Below are 23,380 nucleotides of genomic sequence, written 5' to 3' on the forward strand. Positions count from 1 at the left end.
GTGGAGTTGGTTCTGACTCATAGCAACCCTCTACAGGGTTTCCGAGGCTGTAAATCTTTACACAGGAGTAGAAAGCCTCATCTTTCTCCCATGGAATAGCTGGTAGTTTCGAACTGCTGACCTTGTGGTTCGCAGCCCGATTCATAACCACTACACTACCAGAGCTCCTAAATGATGGTGTAGGCCAATGCAAATAGGTTGTATAGGGCTGTAGTGTGTGGATTGGTTAGTTTTGCCATCCCACAAGGTTTAAAAGGAGTCATTTCAGAAGAAGGAACAGACGATTGCAGGACCATCAAGAAAGAAGAGTCACCAGCAGAGTGTGAGATCCCTGTGCAGAAAAGAGGTGGCAGCAGAGGGAGCAGAATGGAGAGACAGAGCAGCGGGCTTCCAAGCCTACAGAGTGAGTGAAGCGAATGCCTTCAGGCAGAAGATTGGCCTACAGAATGATGTGCCCTTTGAGCATTTATCTGCAGTGCTAAAGGAGCTTATAACATGTCCTAAGCAGGACAGAGGCCAATGGGCTGCATGGCTGAGAGGCTGAGAGTGAGAGATGTGCCTTTGGTACAGCTGAGAAGAGGCATGCCTGATCAGAGAACTGCTGTGTCCTGAGTTGTTTGTGATCCTGAATTGTACCGCTAACTTCCCTGAAAAATCCCATAATCATGAGTATTGTCTGTGAGTTATGTGTGCATGGTGCAGTAGATTATCAAACCCACTAGAGATGTATAGCGGCATGGGAGGGATGGCTGTTGTTCGAACAGGGTTAAGAAGGTTGGAGGGTAGAGGCATATCTGAACTCTGCCTTACAGAAATCAGTCTTCAGCTGATGATGGTGATTCTCCTCCATCCCCCTTGTGAGCCAGAGGCAATTAGATAGCATGGCCTCCATGTGGTATTTGCAAATTTGTTTAATTTTGTCCTCTCTTTAGATTTTATACTTGACCTTGTTGTTTTAAAGTGCCGTCGAGTCAGTTCCAACCCATTGCGACCCTTTATAGGGTTTCCAAGGAGCAGCTGGTGAGCTTGAACTGCCGGCCATGTGGTTCAAACCAACTTTGCAGTCTAGTGCATTAACCCACAACGCCACACCAGGACTCTTTCTTGACCTATTGGTTGTTTAATAGTGTGCTATATATTTTCACATATTTGTGTTTTCTCCAGTTTTCCTTCTATCAATTAATGTCTACTTTCATTCCCTGTGGTCAGAGACCATACTTGTATGATTTCAGTATTTCAAATTTTATTAAGACTGTTTTGTGACCATTTAAAAAAAAATTGAAGGCTATATAGCCAAGACATTAATAATAGCAAAACATTACATATTGAAAGATGTAGATTTTTACTCTGTTTCTCCAAGTATATGTTAGTAAAAGTGAAAAAGTCTATCTCTAAGGCACATGAAATCAACTGCTCCCATTAAAGTTCCAATTTTCATTTGAATTATCATGACGTTGATTTCTTATAATAGTGAGTCACTGAAATGAAGATTTAAAGAATTATTACCCTCTTCTAAAAATTATAATTATCATTGTAATTAAACCTATAAAATCAGTATTGTGCCTGCTCATGTTTACCAATTAGTATCTCTCCATTTACCTAATTCCCCAGACAGATTAAGAAAGCATCTTAAAGAGTTGTATACATTAGCTATACATTTACCCCTAAAAATATATGATGTAATGAAAACCAGAGACGTTAGGGGAGCATGTAAGCTTGATAACAAGGAGAAAACAGATTGAAAGTGAAGATGTTGCTATTAGGGACCAGTGTTGTTTATTTTTAGAACTTCATTGCATATATTATTTTTCCTATCAGTTCTACTGGATTGCCTTTTAAATCTTGAAGACAGAAGCAAGAATAAATGTACAATACTTAAGGGCATAGGTTCTGGATCATTGGGCTTAAATTCTGGTTTACTACTTATTAGTTATGTGACCTTGGGCAACTTACTCACCCTTGTCCTGTCTCTATTGCTTTGTTGCTATGGAACAACAATGGTAGTCACCGTTATTACAAAGATTAAACAAGATGGTATATGAGTGGGGTGGGGTAATGAATATAGTGACTGTTATAAACAGCATTCAGTAAATATTGCTGAAATTATTATTTTGATTATGATTATTATTGCTTTCATGATCACAATTACGTCTACCATCACCTCCACCATCACCATCATCAGATGACTAGAGGTGACCCCTAGGGTGTTTCATGCTTATTTCCTCTGCTGTCCTATTCATTTATCAAGAATAAAACACAGCAACACTTGTACCTGGTATATTTAAAGCTGATGAGTGACCACTGGATATGGAAGACATTGTCACTGACCACATTAGGTTTACTGTCTTTTACCAGAAACTGAAAACTATCCATCAACTCCTGGATCTTCTCCTCGTGCAACACATAGCGAATCAACCCCAAGTTCACATCCTCTGTGGGGAAAAAGATTCACCATGAATTAACTCAGGGATGTCAGGATAACCTCAGATAACCATGCACAAACACCCAATTTATTTTTCTTAAGGGTTACAACAGAACTTCTTTTCCCAACTACAAAAAGTATAGAAGTCTTAAAAGTAAGTGTTTCTGTCACATTGTGAAATAAAATCCCATAGCTCTGTATAACAAAAGACCTGTCTTTATACTGAAAGTTCCCTTTGTGTTCTTATAAAATGAGAATCCAGGGTCTTGGCAAAGGAGCACATCAGTAAATGCCTGTGGAATGCTTCAAGGTGAATCTGAGAAAGCTAAAAGTGAAGCCTCCGACCCTATTCTCTGTGTGGATCTTAGCCCTCACTTAGCCCCCATTCCTTCATAAACAAGGTTCCTTGGAGGGTGTGTGCTAATAAGAAAAGTTGGTGTTAGTTTAAAATAGCCTGTACACTAGGCACAGTCACAAGGGACCTGGGAGATAACACAAAATTAAAGACAAGGAAACAAAAGTAAATACGTTGTTGTTAGGTGCCATCGTGGTGGTACAGATGCATAGCGAACCTACACACAACAGAACAAAATACTTGCAGTCCAGTGCCAACCTCACATTTGTTGCTATGCTTAAGATCATTGCTGCTACCACTGTGCCAATCCATCTCATTGGAAGTCTTCCTCTTTTTTACTGGAACTCCACTTAACCAAGCATGATGTCCTTCTCCAGGTAATGGTCTCTCCTGATATGTCCGAAGCATGAGAAACAAAGTCTGGTAACACTGGCTTCTAAGGAAAATTCTGGCTGCACTTCTTCCAAAACAGATTGGTTCGTTCTTTTGGAAGTCCATGGTACTTTTAATCTTCTCCTCCAACACCATAATTCAAATGTACCAAGTCTTCTATGGTCTTCCTTATTCATATCCAACTTACACATGCATGTGAGGCTATTAAAAATACCATGGCTTGGGTCAGGTACACCTTAGTTCTCAAATTGACATCTTTACTTTTGAACCCTTTACAGAGGTCTTGTACAGATTTGCCTAATGCAATATGTCATTTGATTTCTTGACTGCTGCTTCCATGAGTGTTGATGGTGAATTCAAGCAAAATGAAGTCTTTGACAACTTCAATCTTTTCTCTATTTATTGGCCCAGTGGTGAGGATTTTTATTTTCTTTACATTGAGGCACCACCCATACCGAAGGCTGTGGTCTTTGCTCTTCATCAATAAGTATTTTAAGTCCTCTTAATTTTCAGCAAGCAAGGCTGTTTCATTTGCATATTGTAGGTTGTTAATGAATCTTCCTCTAATACTGACACCATATTCTTTTTCATATAATATGGCTTCTCAAATTAGTTGCTCAGCACACAGATTGAATAAGTATGGTGAAAGAATACAACCTTGGTGCACACCTTCCCCGATTTTAAATTATTCAGTATTCCCTTGTTTTGTTTAAATGACTACCTTCTTTTCAAGAAGTGACTGGTTTACAAGCTTTCAAGAGTGAATCTAGATCCAGAGGGCGTGGAGCAAGGTAGAATCTCCACTGACTAGTATCCAATCTGTCTAGTCGGAGCTGATGAAAGGAGATCCGGATAGGTCTCTTGCGAAACAATAGTGAATAATTGTTATCAGGACTGATTGAAAGGGCTGAAAATGTAAAGGTAGACATTTTGGGGCAAAGGGATGGGAGTTATTAACTTTGCAGTCTAGGAGCACAGGTTCCTGGGACCATCAAGGGATGGAACTCTACCCAGAGAAGCAGTGATGCCAGAGATGGAGGCAGAGATGATGACGTGGAAAGATGGAGCGGCTGGGGACTTTCGGCCCAGAGAGGGAGAGGAGCTGTGTGTGGATGACCGGAGGGCAGGCTTGTGGGGTATATACCATTTGATTGATGGATAATGCATGGAGGGGATTGTAACCATGTCAAGGAAACGATATACAATGGGATCAATGTGAAGCTAATGTCCTCCTATGTAAACTATCACATAATTCACAATAAAACATTAAAAAAAAAATGACTGCCTCTTGGTCTATATAAAGATTTCTCATGAGCACAATAAAATGTTCTGGAATACTCATCTCTGCAGTGCTATCCATAACTTGTCAGGATCCACACAATTGAAAGCCTTTGCATAGTCAATAAAACATAGGTAAACATCTTTCTGGTATTCTGTGCTTTGAGCCAAGATCCATCTGATGTCAGCAATGATATCCCTCATTCCGTGTCCTCCTCTGAATCTGGCTTGAACCTCCAGAAGCTTCCTGTCAATGTATGGGTGCAGCCATTTTAGAATTACCTTTAGCAAAATTGTACTTGCATGAGACATTAATGATGTTGTCCAGTGATTTCCACATTCCATTGGGTAACCACTCTGTGGAATGGGCACAAATATGCATCTCTTCCAATTAGTTGGCCAGGTAGCTGTCTTCCAAATTTCTTGGCATAGATGAATGAGTGCCTCCAGTGCTACATCAGTTTGTTGAAAGATTTCAATTTGCATTCCATCAATTTCCAGAGCCTTGTTCTTTGTCAATGCGTTTAGTGCACCTTGGACTTCTTCCTTCAGTATCATTGGCTCTTCATCCTATGCTACCTATTGAAATCATTGAACATAGACCATTTTCTTTTGGTACAACAACTCTGCGTATTGCTTCCATCTTCTTTGGATGCTTTCTGTAACATTCAATATTTTGCCCATAGAATCCTTCAATATTTCAAATCTAGTCTTGAATTTTCTCTTCAGTTCTTTCAGCTTCATAAATGTTGAGCACGCACTTCCCTTTTGGTTTTCAAGCTCCAGGTCTTTGCACATTTCATTATTAATATTTGACTTTATTTTTTTGAGTTACCTTTTATAATTTTCTGTTCAGCTCTTGTATCTCCTCACTTCTTCCATTTGCTTTAGCATCTCTACACAGGAGAGCAAGTTTCAGAGTCTCTTCTGACATTCATTTTGGTCTTTTCCCTCTTTCTTGTCTTCTTAATGACCTTTTGCTTTCTTCTTGTAAATATTGAACATGGATTTTAAAACACAGCCTTACAATGACTGTTTCCTATCAGATCCATACTCCAATGAAGTCTAGAAAACTCTGACAAAGTTAAAATCAACAACAACAACAACAAGAAACTAAAACACAAAACCGTTTGCTTGATGTGATTCAAACAGGAAAATATTTCTTTTGAGCAAACAATCCACGTTAGTTTTAATATCTTTGCTAAAGGTTTGAAAAAAAAAATCTATAGATTTTGCAGCATCAAAAATAAACCTCACAGGATCACAGATCTTTTTCTCTTTCTGTTTTTGAAAAACAGGCAGCATCATGTTATCCGTTCCAGAAAATCAGACCAAAACATGAAACAATTTGGGAACCGAGGAAGCACAGTAAAGATGTATTTTTCTTTGCCACAGTTCAACATTACCAGTTTCTATAGTTGATTTCAATTCATGTTGACCCCATGTTGTGTCAGAGTATAACTATGCTCCTTAAGGTAGTCTTTAATAGAGAAAAAAATCAAGGGACATAAAATTTAAAATTGGATAGTTCAATACTTAAAGACTTATTTGTTTGTGAATAGTTTACTTGGGGCAAGTCACTGGAGGTGGCCTTGAGGAAGATCCAGGAGATAGGGAGTGTGTCATGAGGATGGATTCTTCTCATATTTCAGTTCTCCAAGTGCCTACCTTGGGTGAAAATAGCAGCAGCAGTTCCAGGCTGAAGCTTATTCTCCACGTAGCCATGCTTGGGACCTGTAGTTATCTCATAGACAAGCTGCGGGTCCTCTGTGTCTGGGTCCATGGTCAGCAGTTCCTTCTTGGTGATCAGGTTGGTTGCCTGAAATAGAAACCCATTACATTTAATTCCTGAGGTGGGAATAAAGCAGAAGCAGGACCCTCTGACTCAGATTTAATTCAGTTCAACAATGATTTACTGTGTACCTACAGCATACGAAACTCTGTTAGGCTTGGAGAAGCTACAAATATAGAAACCATCTGCTCCCTGCCATCAAGGTATCATACTTTACTGGGAAAGAAAAGCTCGTGAGCAAGGCAAATATAGCTAGTGCCACAATGGGAGAGAAAAGAGTACTAATACATTTTGGGGAACAAGGAGAGATTAGTCCCATCTGGAGTTGGAGAGGGAGGGCTTTTGGAGGGACGTGAGAGTTGAATTTGCCTTGAGAGAAGGTTAGAACTTTGAAAGAATGACTTAGGGAAGATGTTTACTTTGCTCCTATGCTTGAGATGGAGTAAGATAACTATATTGTACCATATTACTGCTTAAATCTACTGGTTAAACTTTAATTGGCTCATACATTCATTCATTCAACAAATAAATGAAGGGAGTGGTCAACTTAGTATTACATATTACTAGGCCTAGAAAGAGTCCTGGTGTGGTGCTGTGGGTTAATGCATTGGACTGCAAAATTAGTTTGAACCGCAAGGTAGGCAGTTCAAGCTGACCATCCAGTCCTCAGAAACTGTATACAGAGTCTCTATGGGTCAGAACCAACTCAACGACACTCAACAACAACAAGGTCTAGTAGAGGGCAATGGTGGTTCAATGATAGAATCCTTGCCTTCTATGAGGGAGACCTGGCTTCAGTTCCCACTAACACACCTCATGCATAGCCATGGTCATCCACCCATCAGTACAGGCTTATATGGCATACCTATGATGCTGAATAGGTTGCTGTGGAGCTCGTGGACCAAGATGAACTCAGAAGAAAGAGCTGTCAACTTCCTTTGGAAAATCAGCCAATGAAACACCTATGCTCCCATTCACAACTGATCATGGGGATGGCGTTGGACCAGGCAGCATTTTGTTCCATTGTAAATGGGGTGACTATGAGTTTGGTGCTGATTTACCAATGGCAAACAACCACCACAGATCTAATAAGATAAGGACAGATAATTCACTTCAGATATGGAGTACTGGTGTGGTGCTGTGGGCTAATGCTCTGGACTGCAAGGTCACTTTGAAATACAAGGTCAGCAGTTCAAGCTCACCAGCCACTCTTTGGAAATCCTATACAGAACCGATTCGATGGCAGTCAACACCACCACCAACAACAATTGCAAAACAGAGTACATTGGTGCCATTGATAAGAGTCATTGCAGTGGGGTAAGCGTGGGAAGTAGATGTTCAATTGGAGAGTATGGAGAAGTGAATGGAATCATTTTTGTATAAGAAGAAAAAAAAATCAAATCGGGCATGGGAGGAATTTGCATTAATTTTGGTTCATACGTTTTTAAAAACCTGACTGGTTCAGTGGGAAGCTACAACACAACAGTTATGAATATAAGCAACTACTGCATTCCCCCCACCCCCAATGCCATGGCTACATAGATGTACACACACACAACAGGCAAAAATGACAAAATTACATTTAAAAGTTCTGGCATAGTGCACTCATGCATACACTGTGCATGTCTCGTGACATTTCCAGAAGTGAACTGAGGCCTCATTCTGTCTCATTTTTTAGTCTGAAAAATGTTACATTTGAGTATATTTGCACAATAAAGGTATAAGTCATGGCCAGGAAGTCATGGAGTGAGTTTAGCAGCACAACAGTGATTAGAAAACAAGCAATTGAGACTGTGCATTTATTTACTCCAGGGCGGTTTGTGGCTGGGCCTGAGAGCAGTGGAGTTTCTGGTAGCCAATGTGTGCCCAAATATGTCTTGCTGGAGGTGGGTGGAGGGCTATGGGCAAGGCTGCCACGGCCCCAGCATGGGGGGCAGGCACTGTCCTGACCCTGTGGGGATCCCAGATGACCAGTTAGACTCATCTCATCTGGGTAAGGGATGGGCGATCCCCTGTGCTCACAGCTCTCAAGTCGCCCTCAGTTCCTACATGGGCAAGCAATTCAAATGGTTCAAAAATGGCAGTGGGCTAGCCGGACAGTGGTATGGAATGCAAGCTGCTGCAGTGTGATAGCATTGTCCAGCTTAGTTGTCTCTCTGGTCTGGGGTATGCTGACCCATGCACCTTCTGGGCGGGGCCAGTCACTCTGGTGAGGGTTGTATCCAGAGAGGAAAACATGTTTTTTTCCTACATTGGAGAAAGTGGCTTTTAGAGTAATGACGGAATTCTTGCTGCGTGATGTTGGAGACTCTGCTACTAGGAACCAAACCCCTGTGGCAACAGGCACCAAGACAAAGATTTAACATTAAAGCTTTTGGACAGGAAAAAAATGTGAAATTGAATCCAGCAACATTTCAAAAAAATTGGTGTAACACACTTATGAAAACAACACATGGGGGTTTCACAATATGCAAAAAAAACCCAAATAATGTGTACATTATTTGAACAAAAAGGTAATCAACTTAGGAATCAATCTTAGGCAAATTGCTCTTTTATGGCAGGATGCACATGTGAGATGAACTGGAATTCTATTCATAGGTCATTCCACAAATAAGGTGTTGTTGTTGTTAGGTGCCATTAAGTTGGTACCGACTCATAGTGATCCTATGTACAACAGAACGAAACATTGCCTGGTCCTGGGCCAACCTCACAATTATTGCATGCTTGAGCCCACTGATGCTGCCACTGTGCCAATCCATCTCTCTGGGGGGTCTTCCTCTTTTTCTCTGACCCTCCACCTTACCAAACATGATATCTTTCTCCAGTGACTGGTCCCTCCCAACAATATGTCTGAATGAGACATACTGTTGACAATATGAGAGACAAAGATCGTTGCTGTGTGCCTTACCTTGTCATCAGTATACTCCAGCCACTGCAGCCCCAGGTTGGTCACAATTCTAGGTGTGCCATCATCCACTGGAAGGATATCTACTCGGAACCTCTGAGGTGCTGCTGTCCTAACCTGTGAAGGGAGGCCAGACAAGAAGACTCTTCATTCACAAACACCGAAGCTGTTACATTTCAGAGATGACAAATGGGCAACCAAGCCACAGTCTCCATCCCTTAGTGCCACTTTCATGAGGTTTCCAGGAAAATGTTGACTGATGAAGTGAAAATAATATGGGAAGGGAAGGAGTAAGAAATGAGTGATACTCTTGTAGGAATTACACTCTTCGGCAATGGAAGTTGCTTTTCACATGCCCAAGCATTCTTTAAGTGAGTTCAATACTAATCTGAGATGAAACAATAAACAGAATATTCTTCTTTCAATTACATCTGTTAAGATTTTTTAAGAGGTTGATGAAAGTGATCACTAAAATGTCACTATCTAGGGAGATCAAAACCACAATGAGATACCATCTCACCCCTATTGGAATGGTAATGATTTAAAAAACACACACACAGGAAAACAACAGGTGTAGGTAAAGTATGGAGAAATTGTAAGCCTCATCCATTCCTGGTGCAAATGGGATGGTACTTCGGCTGTGGAAAACAGTCTGGTGGTTCCTCAAAAAAGTAAACACTGAAATACATATTACCCAGCAATCCCTATCCTGGGTATACACCCAGAAAAAGAGACAGCAGGGAATGCAAACAGAAACCTGTATACCAATGTTCACTGCAGTACTACACATAATAGCTGAATGGTGGAAACCAATGGAAATGTCCCAAAACAGATGAATAGATAAATGCAATGTGGTACACCATAAATGAAATATTCTATCATAAAGAGAAATGAAGTCTGATCCATGCTACAACGTGGATGAACCTTGAAAACACTGCGCAAGTGAAATTAGTCACAAAAGGGTAAGTATTGTATGATTTCCACTTACATGAAAAAGGCAAAGATACTCCTATAGAGACTAAGCTCATCTGTGGCTACCAAGGCGGGATGGGGTGGGGAGGTGGCCTGAGGGAGAGGGATGTCATTGTTTAGAGAACACTAAGTTGTTCTCATGGTGGTTGAACGATTTGGAAAAGAATCTTGGCAATGACTGAATAACATGACGCCTGTAATGAATATCACTGATTTTAACATGAAAAAATTATTGTGTTGGCAATTTTTTTTATATAGGTAGTTCCAGGGTTGCAAATGAGATCCACTTCTAAGCATATCTTTAAGATGAATTTGTAGATTAGTTGGAAGAGATGCGTATGGTTATTTTAGCCTCACTTTGCTGTTGTTGTTATTAAGTGCTATCGAGTTGGTTTCCAGCCATAGTGACACTGTATAGGGTTTCTGACGAGCAGCTGGTAGGTTTGAACCACCCACCTTGCATTTAGCAGTCCACCACTTATCCTACAGTGCTACAGCAGGTCTTACTTTAGTGCAAGAAAAGGTTCCTTGGCTGCACAGTGGTTAAAGTGCTCAGCTACTCACTAAAAGGTAGGCGGTTTGAACTCAACAGCTGTTCCATGGGAGAAAGATGTGGCCGTATGCTTCCATAAAGATGTACAGCCTTGGAAAACTTAGGGTGCATGTTCTACTCTGTCGTGTAAGGCTGTTATGAATCAGCAGGCTTACTTTTTTGTTTTAAATCGAGAAAAGACTTGAAACTTTTCAAAGATTTAAAAGCTACGCTGGCAGCAAGTGAAGGTGATTTTGATGAGGAATTTATTGCAAAGATGTTGTTGTTTTTGTTAAGTGCCATCAAGTCAGTTCTGACTCACAGGGACACTGTATAGGGTTTCCAAGGAGCAGCTGGTAGGTTTGAACTGCTGACTTTATGGTTAGCAATCCAATGCTGATCTTACAGCACCACACAAATATAGGTTGGTTCAGTTGTTTCAAAATGAGGGCACGTTTACATAACTTAATAACCTCAAGGTAAGCAGTTCAAATTCACCAGCCACTCCTTAGAAACCCTATAGAGTGTCGCTATGAGTTGGTACTGACCCCATGGCAGTTAATAAAACAACAACATGTGTAAGCTATCCGTCAGTCAGATAGCAAAAAGTAGTAAACTGGGGAATTAGTGTATATATTTTTAGCACAATGATAACCATCAAAACAAATGTTAATGTCAGTTTCCAGTTGGGATTCTGCTACATAAGAAAATAATTTTTCATGAAAAGAGATATTCTTCTTCCCTTTTTTTTTTTTTAAGGAGGATTTATTTGAATTGGGGTAAAGGCAGAAGAAATATGGAGGTGAAATAAAATCATTTGTGGGACCACAGGAAACAAAAGAAGTTCAGTTTATCATTTTGTTCTCACCCATACACACAACACACACACACACAGATGTACCATACTTGCATCTCACAGTTTCTGCATGAATAGAGCCAACTGGCACACAGGGTAGCAAGAGACTGGCTTTTTAATCTCCTATAACTCACCAGCTAAGTAATTTCCATTTTTAAATGCCAGCGTCCCTCTGGAGACCTGCTATGACCTTTTATGTTTATCAAAGAAGTAGCTCTCTTGCTGATACATTCTGAGATTGTTTTTTTTCTCTCTTGAGAAAGTCAAACTAACTTGGGAGCAACTTCAGTGTGGAAGAGAAAAAATAAAACCAATGACCTGGCAGGTGGTGATTAAGTATAGATACTGAAATGGCAGGGAAATCCCAAGAGCCTTCCCACAAACACACAGGCCAACTGAGAAAGACCTTCTCACAGGCTGCTTCTCTCTCTGACAGAAGTAGGAAAGAGCCTTTTTCTAGGAGAATGACCATTCATCATCAGAGAAGAAAGGAGCTCTGCAGGGCTGAGAGCAGATCTTTTTGTTATCCTGGAAGCATGGTATGGTGTCACTATGCTGCTCATAAAACAGCTTCTGCAAGTCAGACCCAGACATGAGAGATGTAAGTATACCTACTGGCCTGCCTTTTACCTGAGCTGCAGTTGTTCCCGGGGGAGGCTCATGGTACTTCAGAATACCTAGCTAAGGAATGAAGGAAGGAGTCAAAATGGTGGGGATGGGGAGAAGCAGGGGCATGGGGAAAGTAGTGAAGAGGATCCTAAAGTTTCTCCTGACACCTGGTGTTAGAATGGAGCAATTCCCTTAGGAAATAGAGCTTGGGAACTGAATGAGCAGAAGAGAAAAGCATCTTTACTTATTTCACAAGTTGGTCCTAAGACGATGACAGTTGATTATTACCTAATGCTACCTCAGTGGACTCCTGGTGTGGCACTATAAGAACAACACTGGACTGCAAGCCACAGGTCTGCAGTTCAAATCCATCAGCTGCTCCTTGAAAATCCTACACAGAGTCGCTAATGGGTTGAAACCGACTCGATGGCACTTAATGACAATAGCAACCTGAGCGTCAGGCCATGGGCCTGACATTTTTTTTGAACATTATTTTTGAACATTTTTATGAACATTAGCAACATAGGTATCACCCCCATTTTACAGTTAGAAAAGTCAAGGCTTAACACAGTCAAATGGCTGACCAAAACCCTCAACTTATAAGTGACAGACCAGAATTCAAATCAGCAGCGTTTGGAAGTAAAAGCTGAACTCTTAACCATGGAACTGTTATTCCCCATGAGACTGAGGCTCTGCCTGGACTGAGGGGGCACACAAAAGATAATCTAGAGCCAAATCAAAATGTATAGGGTCCACACAGAGAAAAGAAGAAATAATAGCAGTAATATTAATAATAACAATTGTCACCTTTTATTAACAGCTCATTATATTTGCCAATGGTGTGCTCATGTAGTGTTGTAGGATAAGCAAGGTTGGCAGTTCAAACCTACCAGCCACTCCTCAGAAACCCCATCCAGGGTTGCTCTGAGTAGAAACCAACTTGATGGCACTTAACAACAACATATTTGCCAACAGTGTTAAGCACTTTATGTGGATTACTTTCTTAGATAGTAATCAGGCTGCTAATTAAGGTGGGTAATTACTATTGTAGCCCTTTTTATTGATGAAAAACTGAGGATGAGGGAGGGCACATTATTTGCCTAAGGACACTTTGCTACTGCGTGAAAGAACAAGAAGTAGAACCAGGTAATATGAGGGTGTTTAAAACATTTTGTGTCAAATGGAATTAAAAGACAATGGAATTTTCCCACAACCTGTTTGAAGCTCCCTTGTACTTGATGTAAAAATTGCACATTCTTATATAGCCAACATCCAGAATGCATTGTTATGCCTCCTCTCTCTATTGTCTTTGCCTCTCACCTCTTTTCCTTCTTCCTCAATAATAAAGAAGGGGTTCGTCCCGTCAGAAACAGTGTAGGTGAAGCGATCTTTGAGGGAGTTGCTGCCATCGTGGCTGTAGCTGACACGGTTCTGGTAGATGTCTTCCATAGTGAAGGTGGAGGTGTGTTGGAAATGCTGTCCATTGGTGGTTCGCTCGATAGTGCCATGGCGTGGGGGTTGCACAATGGTGAATGTGACAGACTCAGCCTGACCAGGAGGCAAAAAGAGGGGATGGAAGTTCGTAACAGACACCAGATGAGTAAGGGATGGCCCACAGCTGGTCAAGGGTAGCAGAACCTACATACAATTATAAAATAGAGTTTACATTTCCTTACTGATACCAAATACAAAGCTAAAGAGAGAAATCATATTGGTTACTATATAGCTAGGTTTGTATTCTGGTGTTTCAGTTTTAGGACTAAGAAAGACCTTTAAATGGACTCTTTTCAGGTGACTGGGGAAAATCTGAATTTTTCACCTTAATGTGTTTGGCTGCTAACTAAATGATTGGAGGAGTCCTGATGTTGTGCTGTGGGCTAATGTGCTGGACTGCAAAGTCGCTGGAACCATAAGGTCGGTGATAAAGGATAATCAGCTGCTCCTTGGAAATCTTATACTGGGTTGCTATGGATAGGAAATGACTCAACAGCACTTAATCACAACAAATGGTTGGCACTTCAAGACAATCCAAAGGTACCTCAGAATAAAGATGTGAAGATCTACTTCTGAAAAAATAGCAGCTACTGAAAACCCTTTGGAGTATAATTCAACTCTGACACACATGTAGTAGTAATGCGTTGGAATCAATTTGATGACAACTATTTTTTAAAAAACAATCAGGATGATAGCAGGTAGACTTTAAAAAGCTATTCATTTCTTTTCCATCCATTTCCCCAACATTTCTAATACTCTTATATACAGAATTTCATATGCTACAGATAAACAACTAATTTCTCAAGGTGATTTGTAGCAGGGGGATGGGAGGAAGGCATAAAACTCTGCCTAAGTGGTTTCCTACCAACTTAGAATAAAACACAAAGTCTTGATCTGGACCAACAGGGCCCTCGGTGACCTGGCCCCAGGGTTCCTGTCTGATCTCCTGTTTCTCTTCTTATTCACTGGGTTCCAGCCTCATGACCACATTTCTGCCACTCAAAAGCTTTAAGGATACTTGACCACCAAGCCTTTGCACTAATGGTTTCTCTACCTGGAAAGTGTCTCTCCTAGATAGCCACCAAAACTTGCTTTCTCATTTCATGTTATCTGCTGAACTGCTCCCTTTTCGGAGAGACCTGTACTGACCACTTGATCTAAATTATCATGCCCATCGCCACTCTCTGCCTCCTTACCTCACTTTATTTTTCACAACAGCACTTAACATAATTGGACGCGATAGTGTATGTTCTTTCTGTTTCCCCATCCCTAAAGGGTTGCAGACTCACAAACGTTGGAAATTTTATCTGAATTATTTACAACTCTGTCTTTAGCATCAAGAACAGAGCCTCACAACTTGTAGAGAGCAAATGTTTGTTGAAAGAATGACTACATGAGTAAATGCATAGGAAAGAGCATACATAGAACTAATCAATAAGTACTGATGAGCTCTTTTATGGGAGATAAATTATGTCAGAAACTTTAATACTTTAATCTGGAAACATCATGAGAGTGCTGTCTCCACGTGCTCTGTTTTACTGTATAACATCTAGTTCTTCAAGGATGTCATAATTTGTCAGCCAGAGAGGTCTGGATGAGGGAAAGGTAATGGAGGAAAAAAAGTATATAGGTAGTAAATCCTTGTACATTCTTATAACAAGTAATAAAAATATTGCTTAAAAAGCCATCTACCTCATTTTCTATGAACCATGAAAAAAGTCAAATCAACATGCTAAAAGGATTTTTACATGTAATCACAGTTGAGAGGGTGAATGCATTTAGGGTTTGAGAAAAGGTTTGAAATGGTTTGGTCTCAAATATATTTGTTTCTCCTGTCCATAAGGTCACAGTGGTTTTTTATGCGTAAGAAGAAAAAGCTCACCACTAACCTCATTAGTTGGCCCTACTTTGAGGATCAGAGGCTGATCTAGTAGTACCTCACCAGCCAGAGAACCCAGGTGAGTTTATTTACATACCTCTGTGTCTGCATCCACCGCCTTGAGCTCAAACTCTGTGATGGTCTTCCTCACGCCCTCCTGTACCCGCATGCCTTGGCATTGGACAATGGGCAGCGAATCATCCACAGGATGGATGGTAATATGGAAGGTCTGAGTCACCTAGGATGGTAGAAAAGTGCAGGTGGATCACCTGTGCCTATACCCACTTCATAAGTAGAAACTACGTGCTCTCTCCTTTCTCTTTTGCACCATTCCAGGCAGGGTCATCTGACCAGGAACCTAGAAGTGAGCACTCTTGGGAAGAGCCCCAATGGCTGTCAGAGTTTGTCCCTATCCCATAGCTGAAAGCTGAAGGAAAATTGACATCATATCACCAGTTATTCATTCCACTCAAAGAGGACTCGGAGGAATCAATCTCCATTCAAGGAGGGCTTCGAGTTCATCACCTACCTCACTGACACCATCAGAGAGCGTAAAAGTGAAGGCATCTGTGTGTTTCTCAGCCTCACTCGAATGAATATACTGAACATTTCGTGAAGTCAAGTCAGCCTGAGTAAAGGAGTTAATCTGGACACCTAGCAAAAGAAGGCGAGAAAAAGAGAGAAGGATGTGAAAATGCTAGCCATACTTCTAAGCTAAGACGAGAGAGAGAATCCTTGATATTTTTCTTCAAGTATTTGTGTACTTCCAAGACCCCTTGTTAATGTTGTCTGTATTTTCCCCCCTAAAACAACACAGAAGCACTTGTTAACGTAATTACCTAAACTTGTACTATGTGCCAGACCAACAGCAAACCAAAAGCCAAAGCAGTTGCCATTGAATTAACTCCAACTTATGAAGAACCCCTGTATTCCATTACATTTTTCAAGGATTGATTTTTTGGGAAGCAGATCACCAGGCTGTTCTTCTGAGGCACCTTTGGGTGGATTTAAATCTCCAGTCTTTTGGTTAGCAGCTGAGCACATTTACCGTTTGTACCATCCAGGGTGTAGACCAACAAGAGGTATTCAATAAATGTTATCTCCTTTCTCTTGGGGTGTATATAAGTCAAATATGTGAAAAGTAAAGCTGCTACTTGATTCTCCAAGAACCCTCTCTCTCTCTTTTTTAATGTTTTATTGTGAACTATGTGATAGTTTACATGGGAGAACATTAGTTTTACATTCATCCTATCGTATATCGTTTCATTGCCATGGTTACAATCCCCTCCATGCATCATCAAACAACCAAAGGGTATACACTACAAGCCTGCCACCCAGTCATCAGCACACAGCCCCTCTCCCTCTCTGTGTCTAAAGTCCCTAGTTGCTCCATCTCTCCACGTCATCGTCTCCGCCTCCATCTCTGGCATCACTGCTTCTCTGGGTAGGGTCTTGCTCTCCGCTCTTTTCCCTTGTTGGTCCCAGGGACCTCCGCTCTTAGACTGAAAAGTTAATCACTCCCCTCCTTGCTACAAAACGTCTACCTTTACATTTCCAACCCTCACAATCAGTCCTGATAACAATTATTCACTATTGTATCACAAGAGACCCATCCGCATGTCCTTTCATCAGCCCCGCCTAGACAGATTGGATACTACTCAGTGGAGAAGAACCCTTTCTCTTAAGTTTTACATTTCTCCATAGCTTCACAATCCTTTCTGAGAACTTCCTGTAATTTTTAGTATGGTTGGAAGGTCTAGCTTTTTGATACTGGAGTTTACAGGGCTTGGCTACACAGATTCTTTTTGTGTGATTGGTGAGCCATTGCTGGTCTTCATAATTTCAGCGGCTTTTCTTCAAGGTACCTCTCAGCTCCTAGGTTTATGATTCTAGTTTCTCTCATACCATTTTAGCTAGTGAGACAGTAACAAAACTTACTGCATGGCTTTGGGGCTTGCGTAATCATTCTCTATCAAATCTCAAATGACTGAGAAACCCCGAGAAAATCAGCAACGTTTAATAACGTGATACAGAAAAGATACATTATGTCTTATTCTTTTTCCCCCAGAGTCATTTTAATTATAAAAGAAAATTCTAAAATGATTTTAATGCTAAGGCATCACACAAATGAACAATATCTGTATGTTTTTAAATGACAAAATTTAGCAAAACAGCCAAGAATTCTTAGTTCTATTTTTGGAGTTGTGGGGGTTCATCCTCTGGTGCCCGTCAAGACTAAAACAAAAGCATATCTTTCAGTCCCTTAATATAAATCCCCTCTTTCTGATTCTGAGTGTTGGGGTACTAATTCATTTCATCTAGTCCTTTAGTGTGGCCTGGAAATTCATTACTTGTCATTGCTACTCTTGGCAAAAGCCGTTTGGATCTTTTTAAAATGGAAAACAAAGAGACTCTGCTCAGACTGCTAGGTAATTGTGACATTATTATCACTGTTACATCTTTTTAAAAAATCAGCCTGCATGGTTTATATTTGCATGTCTCTTTATCATCTGAAATTTGTCACCCAGATACAATAGTTTCCTGCACATTGGGACATTAATTTTTTGATGAGGCATTTTATATTTTTGTGCTTGCTACACCAGCTCTTGACGGCAAGAAATGTAGCCTCTCTGTCTTATAGCTTTGTCTTGTGGTTCTGGACAGAAATCCATACCATTCTTTAAAAATTTAATAACTTCAGACTGGCTGCACTGAGAAACTTAAATCTCCTCTCGCTGTTATGAATCCATCCTTACAACTCATGAGGAAAAAGTTGTCTGGATTTTCACAATCAACTGGTCACCTAACTCTCTTTCTTTTATAAGAGCCTATGAATGTGAATAAAGGGAGTTTGGGATTGATCCATTTTTTAAATATGAAAATTATTTATTTTTTGTTGTTGAGAATGAAGACAGTAGAACCTACACCAATTCAACGATTTCTGCATGTATAATTCAGTGACATTGATTACATTCTTCAAGTTTTGCAATTATTCTCATCCTCCTTTTCTGAGTTATTCCTCCCCATTAAAATAAACTCATTGCCCCCTACAGTTTCCCATCAAATCTTCTGATTTGTCGTTGTCAATTTGAACCCATATAGATAGATCTTTGGAGTTCTGATATGGTGCTGTGGTTTAATGCACTGGACTGCAAGGTCAGTTTGAACTGCAAGGTCTGTGGTTCAAGCTCACTAGCCGCTCCTCAGAAACCTCACACAGGTTCATTATGAGTCAGAACTAACTCCACAGCACTTAGCAATAACAAGAAATATCTTATAAAAATAGTATAATGCTCAAGGCAGACATTCTTCACTAGATAAGCTAAACTGTTGTCTGGTTTTCAGATGACTTCGGGGGATTTTTTTTTATTTTTATTTTTTAAGGTTAAAAGATTATCTCAGGGCAGTAGTTTCATCCAAACTTCATCACCAGGGATTCATCCAGACTTCATCAGCCCCAGAAAGTCTGAATTCCATGATAATTTTAAATTCTGTTCTGAAAGTTCCTCCTTTTGATCAGATTCTTCTACAGAATCTTAGATCAAAATGTTGAGTAGTGATAGGCAGGCTCCATCCAGTTCAGTGATAGAAAAATCTTATTAAGGGTAGGGTTGCACTGCTGATTAATATAGGGGATCAAATCCACAATCTTGGCATTATTAGCACCAAGCTCTAACCAGCTAACCAGTTACCTGTCAATAAGTTGTCCACTTGTTAAAAAAAAGCTGAATTGGCAAAGGTTGTGTGAGTTATGTCAACAACAACAACAACAAAACGTACTGCTAAGGCTACCTCATGAGATGTGGTGTCTTGGTTTGGAAGTTTAAGGTCACAGTTTCATGGGACATCCCATTTAATTGACCTATTAAGTGTTTAGTGATTCTCTTTTACCCTCCTAGTTCTTTGTATAATGCTTAGGATCTTAAAAGCTTACAAAGTGCCATTCGAAGTACCACAGCCAGTCTCTATTCATCTGGAGCAACACCGGAAGTAAGAAAGAGAGTTCGGAGCAGCAGGAGGATATGGGCTGGGGTTCATTACCTTCATGCACAAAAACTGACCCCTCTCCAGGAAACCAGAACTACAGTGTACTTCCCTACGATTACTAAACATTTTAAGAAATATTTTTTATTGAGGTGAAAATTGTTGTTGTTGTTATGTGCCGTGGAGTCAGTTCTGACTCATAGCTACCCTGCACAGGGTTTCCAAGGCTGTAAATCTTTACGGGAGCAGAATGTCTCATCTTTCTCCTGCGGAACAGCTGGTAGTTTCGAACTGCTGACCTTAAGGTTTGCAGCCCGATTCGTAACTACTACGCTACCAGAGCTCCACATACTTAAAGTACATTGTTTTATAAGCCGTGAAACACCCATAAAACTACCACCACAACCCAGAGAGCCCCAAAGTTTCCAACTGACACTTGTAACCCCTCCACCTCTTCCCTTTCCCATACTCCCCACACCCACCAACCAAGGAACTGCTTTCCATCACCACAGACTGGGTGGCATTTTCTTAAGTTTTTTAAATACATACTATCAGTAGTGTAGTGTGTAGTAGCGTAGTGATTACGAATCAGGCTGTGAACTTTAAGGTCAGCGGTTCGAAACTACCAGCCGCTCCGCGGGAGAAAGATGAGGCTTTCTACTCCCGTAAAGATTTACACCCTCGGAAACCCTGTACAGGGTCGCTATGGGTCAGAACTGACTCAACGGCACTTAACAACAACATCAGTATCACACAGTATATATTCTTTTTATGCCTGATTTATTTCACTTAGTATAATTATCGACACTCGTCCATATTGTTCATTCCTTTTAATTGCTGAGTAGTAGTCCACTGTATGGATAGATCATAGTTTTTATCCAGTAACTTGTTGATGAACATTTGGGTTGTTTCCAGTTTTTGACAGTGATAAGGCTGCTATTAACATTTATGAAACTCAATATCACACCTACCACCACCATGAAAGCAAAAGCCTGCTATGAAAATGTGAAAAACAGAAATGTAGGAAAGAATTACAAATATCATTCACAAACCTACCTCTGAAATATTATTATTTCAATCTTTTGAATTACTTCTTCCATAGTACTTTATTGATGATCGCCTTTTTCTTTTCTGACATAATTGATTTTGATGAAATTTAGAATTATCACTGAAATGCTGTCTATAATTAGGGCATCTAGAATGTAGTGTGTTTAAAGAAGAGCCAGGACATTTGCTGTTGCCTAACTGATGGGTGCCTAGAACAGTGCTTGACACATTGTAGATGCTCGATATTTGATGAATGAATTTAGTTCATCCACTATGATCTATGTTCAAGACATCCTACTGGAGCATGAATATATAATTTTTAAACATATATGTATATATATTTAAATGTTATACTTTGCTAACTGGGTATTAGAAGACTTTAGCACCACATTTACCAACAAGACTGTGTTTTTCGTGACATATTGTCCCTATTGACTGTCACAGTAGGTGGCTGTTGTTTGAAATATCTCGAAGGTTTTTAATTTCATCAAAGTTGTTTTCAGACACCAGCCTACTGGCTAAACTATGTATCTATGAGACCCACGTTAACCCTTTCAGTTTTTCCAAGTCCCTTGGCTGGCCTGCATGTTTGAGAAAATTGTCAAGGTGACGGAAGTAGTGTGAAAGGCAGGGGCCGCTAACGGGGGTTGGAGAAGGAAGCATCTTTGAAGAAACTGCCTTATTAAAAGATGCTATAGCATACTGGTTATGAATTGGGCTGCAAGCTGCAAGGTCAGCAGTTCAAAACTACCAGCTGTTCTGCGGTAGAAAGATGAGGCTTTCTGCTCCCATAAAGATTTACAGCCTCGGAAACCCTGTACAGGGTCGCTATAAGTCAGAACTGACTCCACAGCACATAACAACAACAACAACAACAACAACAACAACAGGTGATCTTCTCAGCCGGCCTAGTTTCATCACAGCTGGGGATGGTTCCACACATACTGCCAGTTCTGTGGGACGACTCTCAGCTTTTCTGTTTCAGGATTTTCTCTCTGGAGAAACCTAAGCTAAGACAACGGGTACACTGTATTTTGGAAAATCTCACAATTCTCAGAGAGGCTGAGATATAATGAAAACCAAACACTAACTCTGTGAAAGCATTACCTCTCTTACATCTCTCTTGATCAACCCTCTTCTCACCCTTCCCTTAGGAGGAATTCACTGTCCTCTGTACACTGGTGACAACTACTGAAACACATGGGTACATCTGTTTACACCTCACTGGCTTCTGGTATGAAGTTTCTCATGCGACAGCATGATTGATGATTGGTTAATGAATGATTGATGAAAGGAGGAAATTAGAGCAAGAGGAAACAGGTAGAATGAGAAAAATTGATGGGGATGGGAGAAGACATAAATCGGGAAACCAAATCTGTTGGCAAAAGGTAGACGATGAAACTAGAAGTGGGTTTCTGGGTTCCAGTTTGTCCCTTCACTTTTGGAGGATACTGTCCCAGGAGGCAAGCCCCTACGTGATACAACACAGTCAGCTGGTAATTGAAAGTTTGGAGTTCAGGTTCAGCCCGAGGTGTCACAGAGGAAAATCTGGCAATCTACTTTCAAAAAAATCTGTCAGTGCACAATGAGACAATTCTGCTCTGACACATGAGGTTGCTATGAGTCAGAGTTGACTTCACTGCAGCTGGTGGCATGTGGCAGGAAGGAGGTAAAATGCCCTGGTCTAAATTGAGCGGTGTCACCTTAACAGCCAGAGGAGACTGAGCATTGTGAGAGCAGAAACGCAGATTTGAAGCGGCCTCACATAGGAGTGTGACAGTCTGGGGAGAAGAGCAGAGTCTGGGACTTATCAGCCGGTAGGCAACTAGCAGTGCTTGGCATGAAGCTCAGAGTTAGAGTGTAGAAACAGTTCCTAACAAAACAGCCAAGATACTGCCCTTTCATCTTTGGAGAAATACAATCAGCAACCTGACAGGATTCTGGCAGAAGCAATTAGCTCATGAATTAGTTATCAAATATCTCATGCAGCCAAGGTCTTGCGGGTGCTGATCTACATACTTCCCTCAGGAACTGTGGGACAAAAGGGCAGACCACCTCTTTTATTTGTAGAAGGGCTTTTAGCCAATTCCATCTATCCTGTCCCACACCCACCCAGCATACATGTACAATTCTCTCCTTGACCATCATTCTGAACCCAGACATGATGTGCCTCCCTCAGCCCTGCTCACCTCGCAGCTGGTTATAGCTCTTCACTGGTTACAGCTGCTCTTGTCTCCCTTGAACATGAGAAGCCAGGCTTTTTTCTGTCTCACAGTGTTTACACTTGCCGACCCCTCTGTGTGACTCCCTTCCCTTAGATATCAGCACGGCTGGATCCCTCACTTGCTAATTATTACCGGGGAGGCTTCCCTCGCCCCCTTGCTCCTTGAGTACATCTCAATACTGGTCTGTATTTCTCTTCCTCACACTCATCATCATCTGACATGTATCTGCTTGCTGACTTCCTACATTAGAAAGTGAGTACCATAAGGGTAAGTACTTCCTCTGTTTTGCTATTTCCCTGGTTGAATGAATGAAGATTGCAATTTAAAATCAAAAGAAAAGCAATGAAGATCCAAATCTGCAGCAAGCTGTTACTACCTCTCGGCTCTAAGATATAAAAGCAATTCTAACTTTAGATTGTTTATTCAAGTATCTCTTGTCCCTTACATCCATTCTGCTGCCAACTTCTTTAGATTTGCCTTCTGAAATTCCTTCTTTCATTCATTCAATAAAAAAGTTTATATGTGGCACTGTAGGATGCTAACTGCAAGGTCAGAGGTTCTAACCCATCAGCTGCTTTTTGGAAACCCTATACAAGGTTGTTATGAGTTGGAATCAATTTTGTTGTTGTTGTCAGGT

The 23,380-nt window shown here is 40.7% G+C and overlaps 1 protein-coding gene across 1 annotated transcript in view; it reads right to left on the minus strand.

Moving 5' to 3' along the window:
• FRAS1 (Fraser syndrome 1) overlaps nt 1–23,380 on the minus strand; it is a 797,189-nt gene that overhangs the window by 145,746 nt on the left and 628,063 nt on the right. The window contains exons 48-53 of the mRNA XM_006872899.1: nt 16,017–16,141; nt 15,585–15,725; nt 13,435–13,662; nt 9,149–9,262; nt 6,117–6,267; nt 2,273–2,432 (exon numbers count right to left, since the gene is read on the minus strand). Coding sequence (XP_006872961.1) covers nt 2,273–2,432; nt 6,117–6,267; nt 9,149–9,262; nt 13,435–13,662; nt 15,585–15,725; nt 16,017–16,141 — 919 coding nt within the window. The remainder of the gene's footprint in view (nt 1–2,272; nt 2,433–6,116; nt 6,268–9,148; nt 9,263–13,434; nt 13,663–15,584; nt 15,726–16,016; nt 16,142–23,380) is intronic.

This window comes from Chrysochloris asiatica, unplaced genomic scaffold (assembly GCF_000296735.1).
Source record: "Chrysochloris asiatica unplaced genomic scaffold, ChrAsi1.0 scaffold00214, whole genome shotgun sequence".
Lineage (NCBI taxonomy): Eukaryota > Metazoa > Chordata > Mammalia > Afrosoricida > Chrysochloridae > Chrysochloris > Chrysochloris asiatica.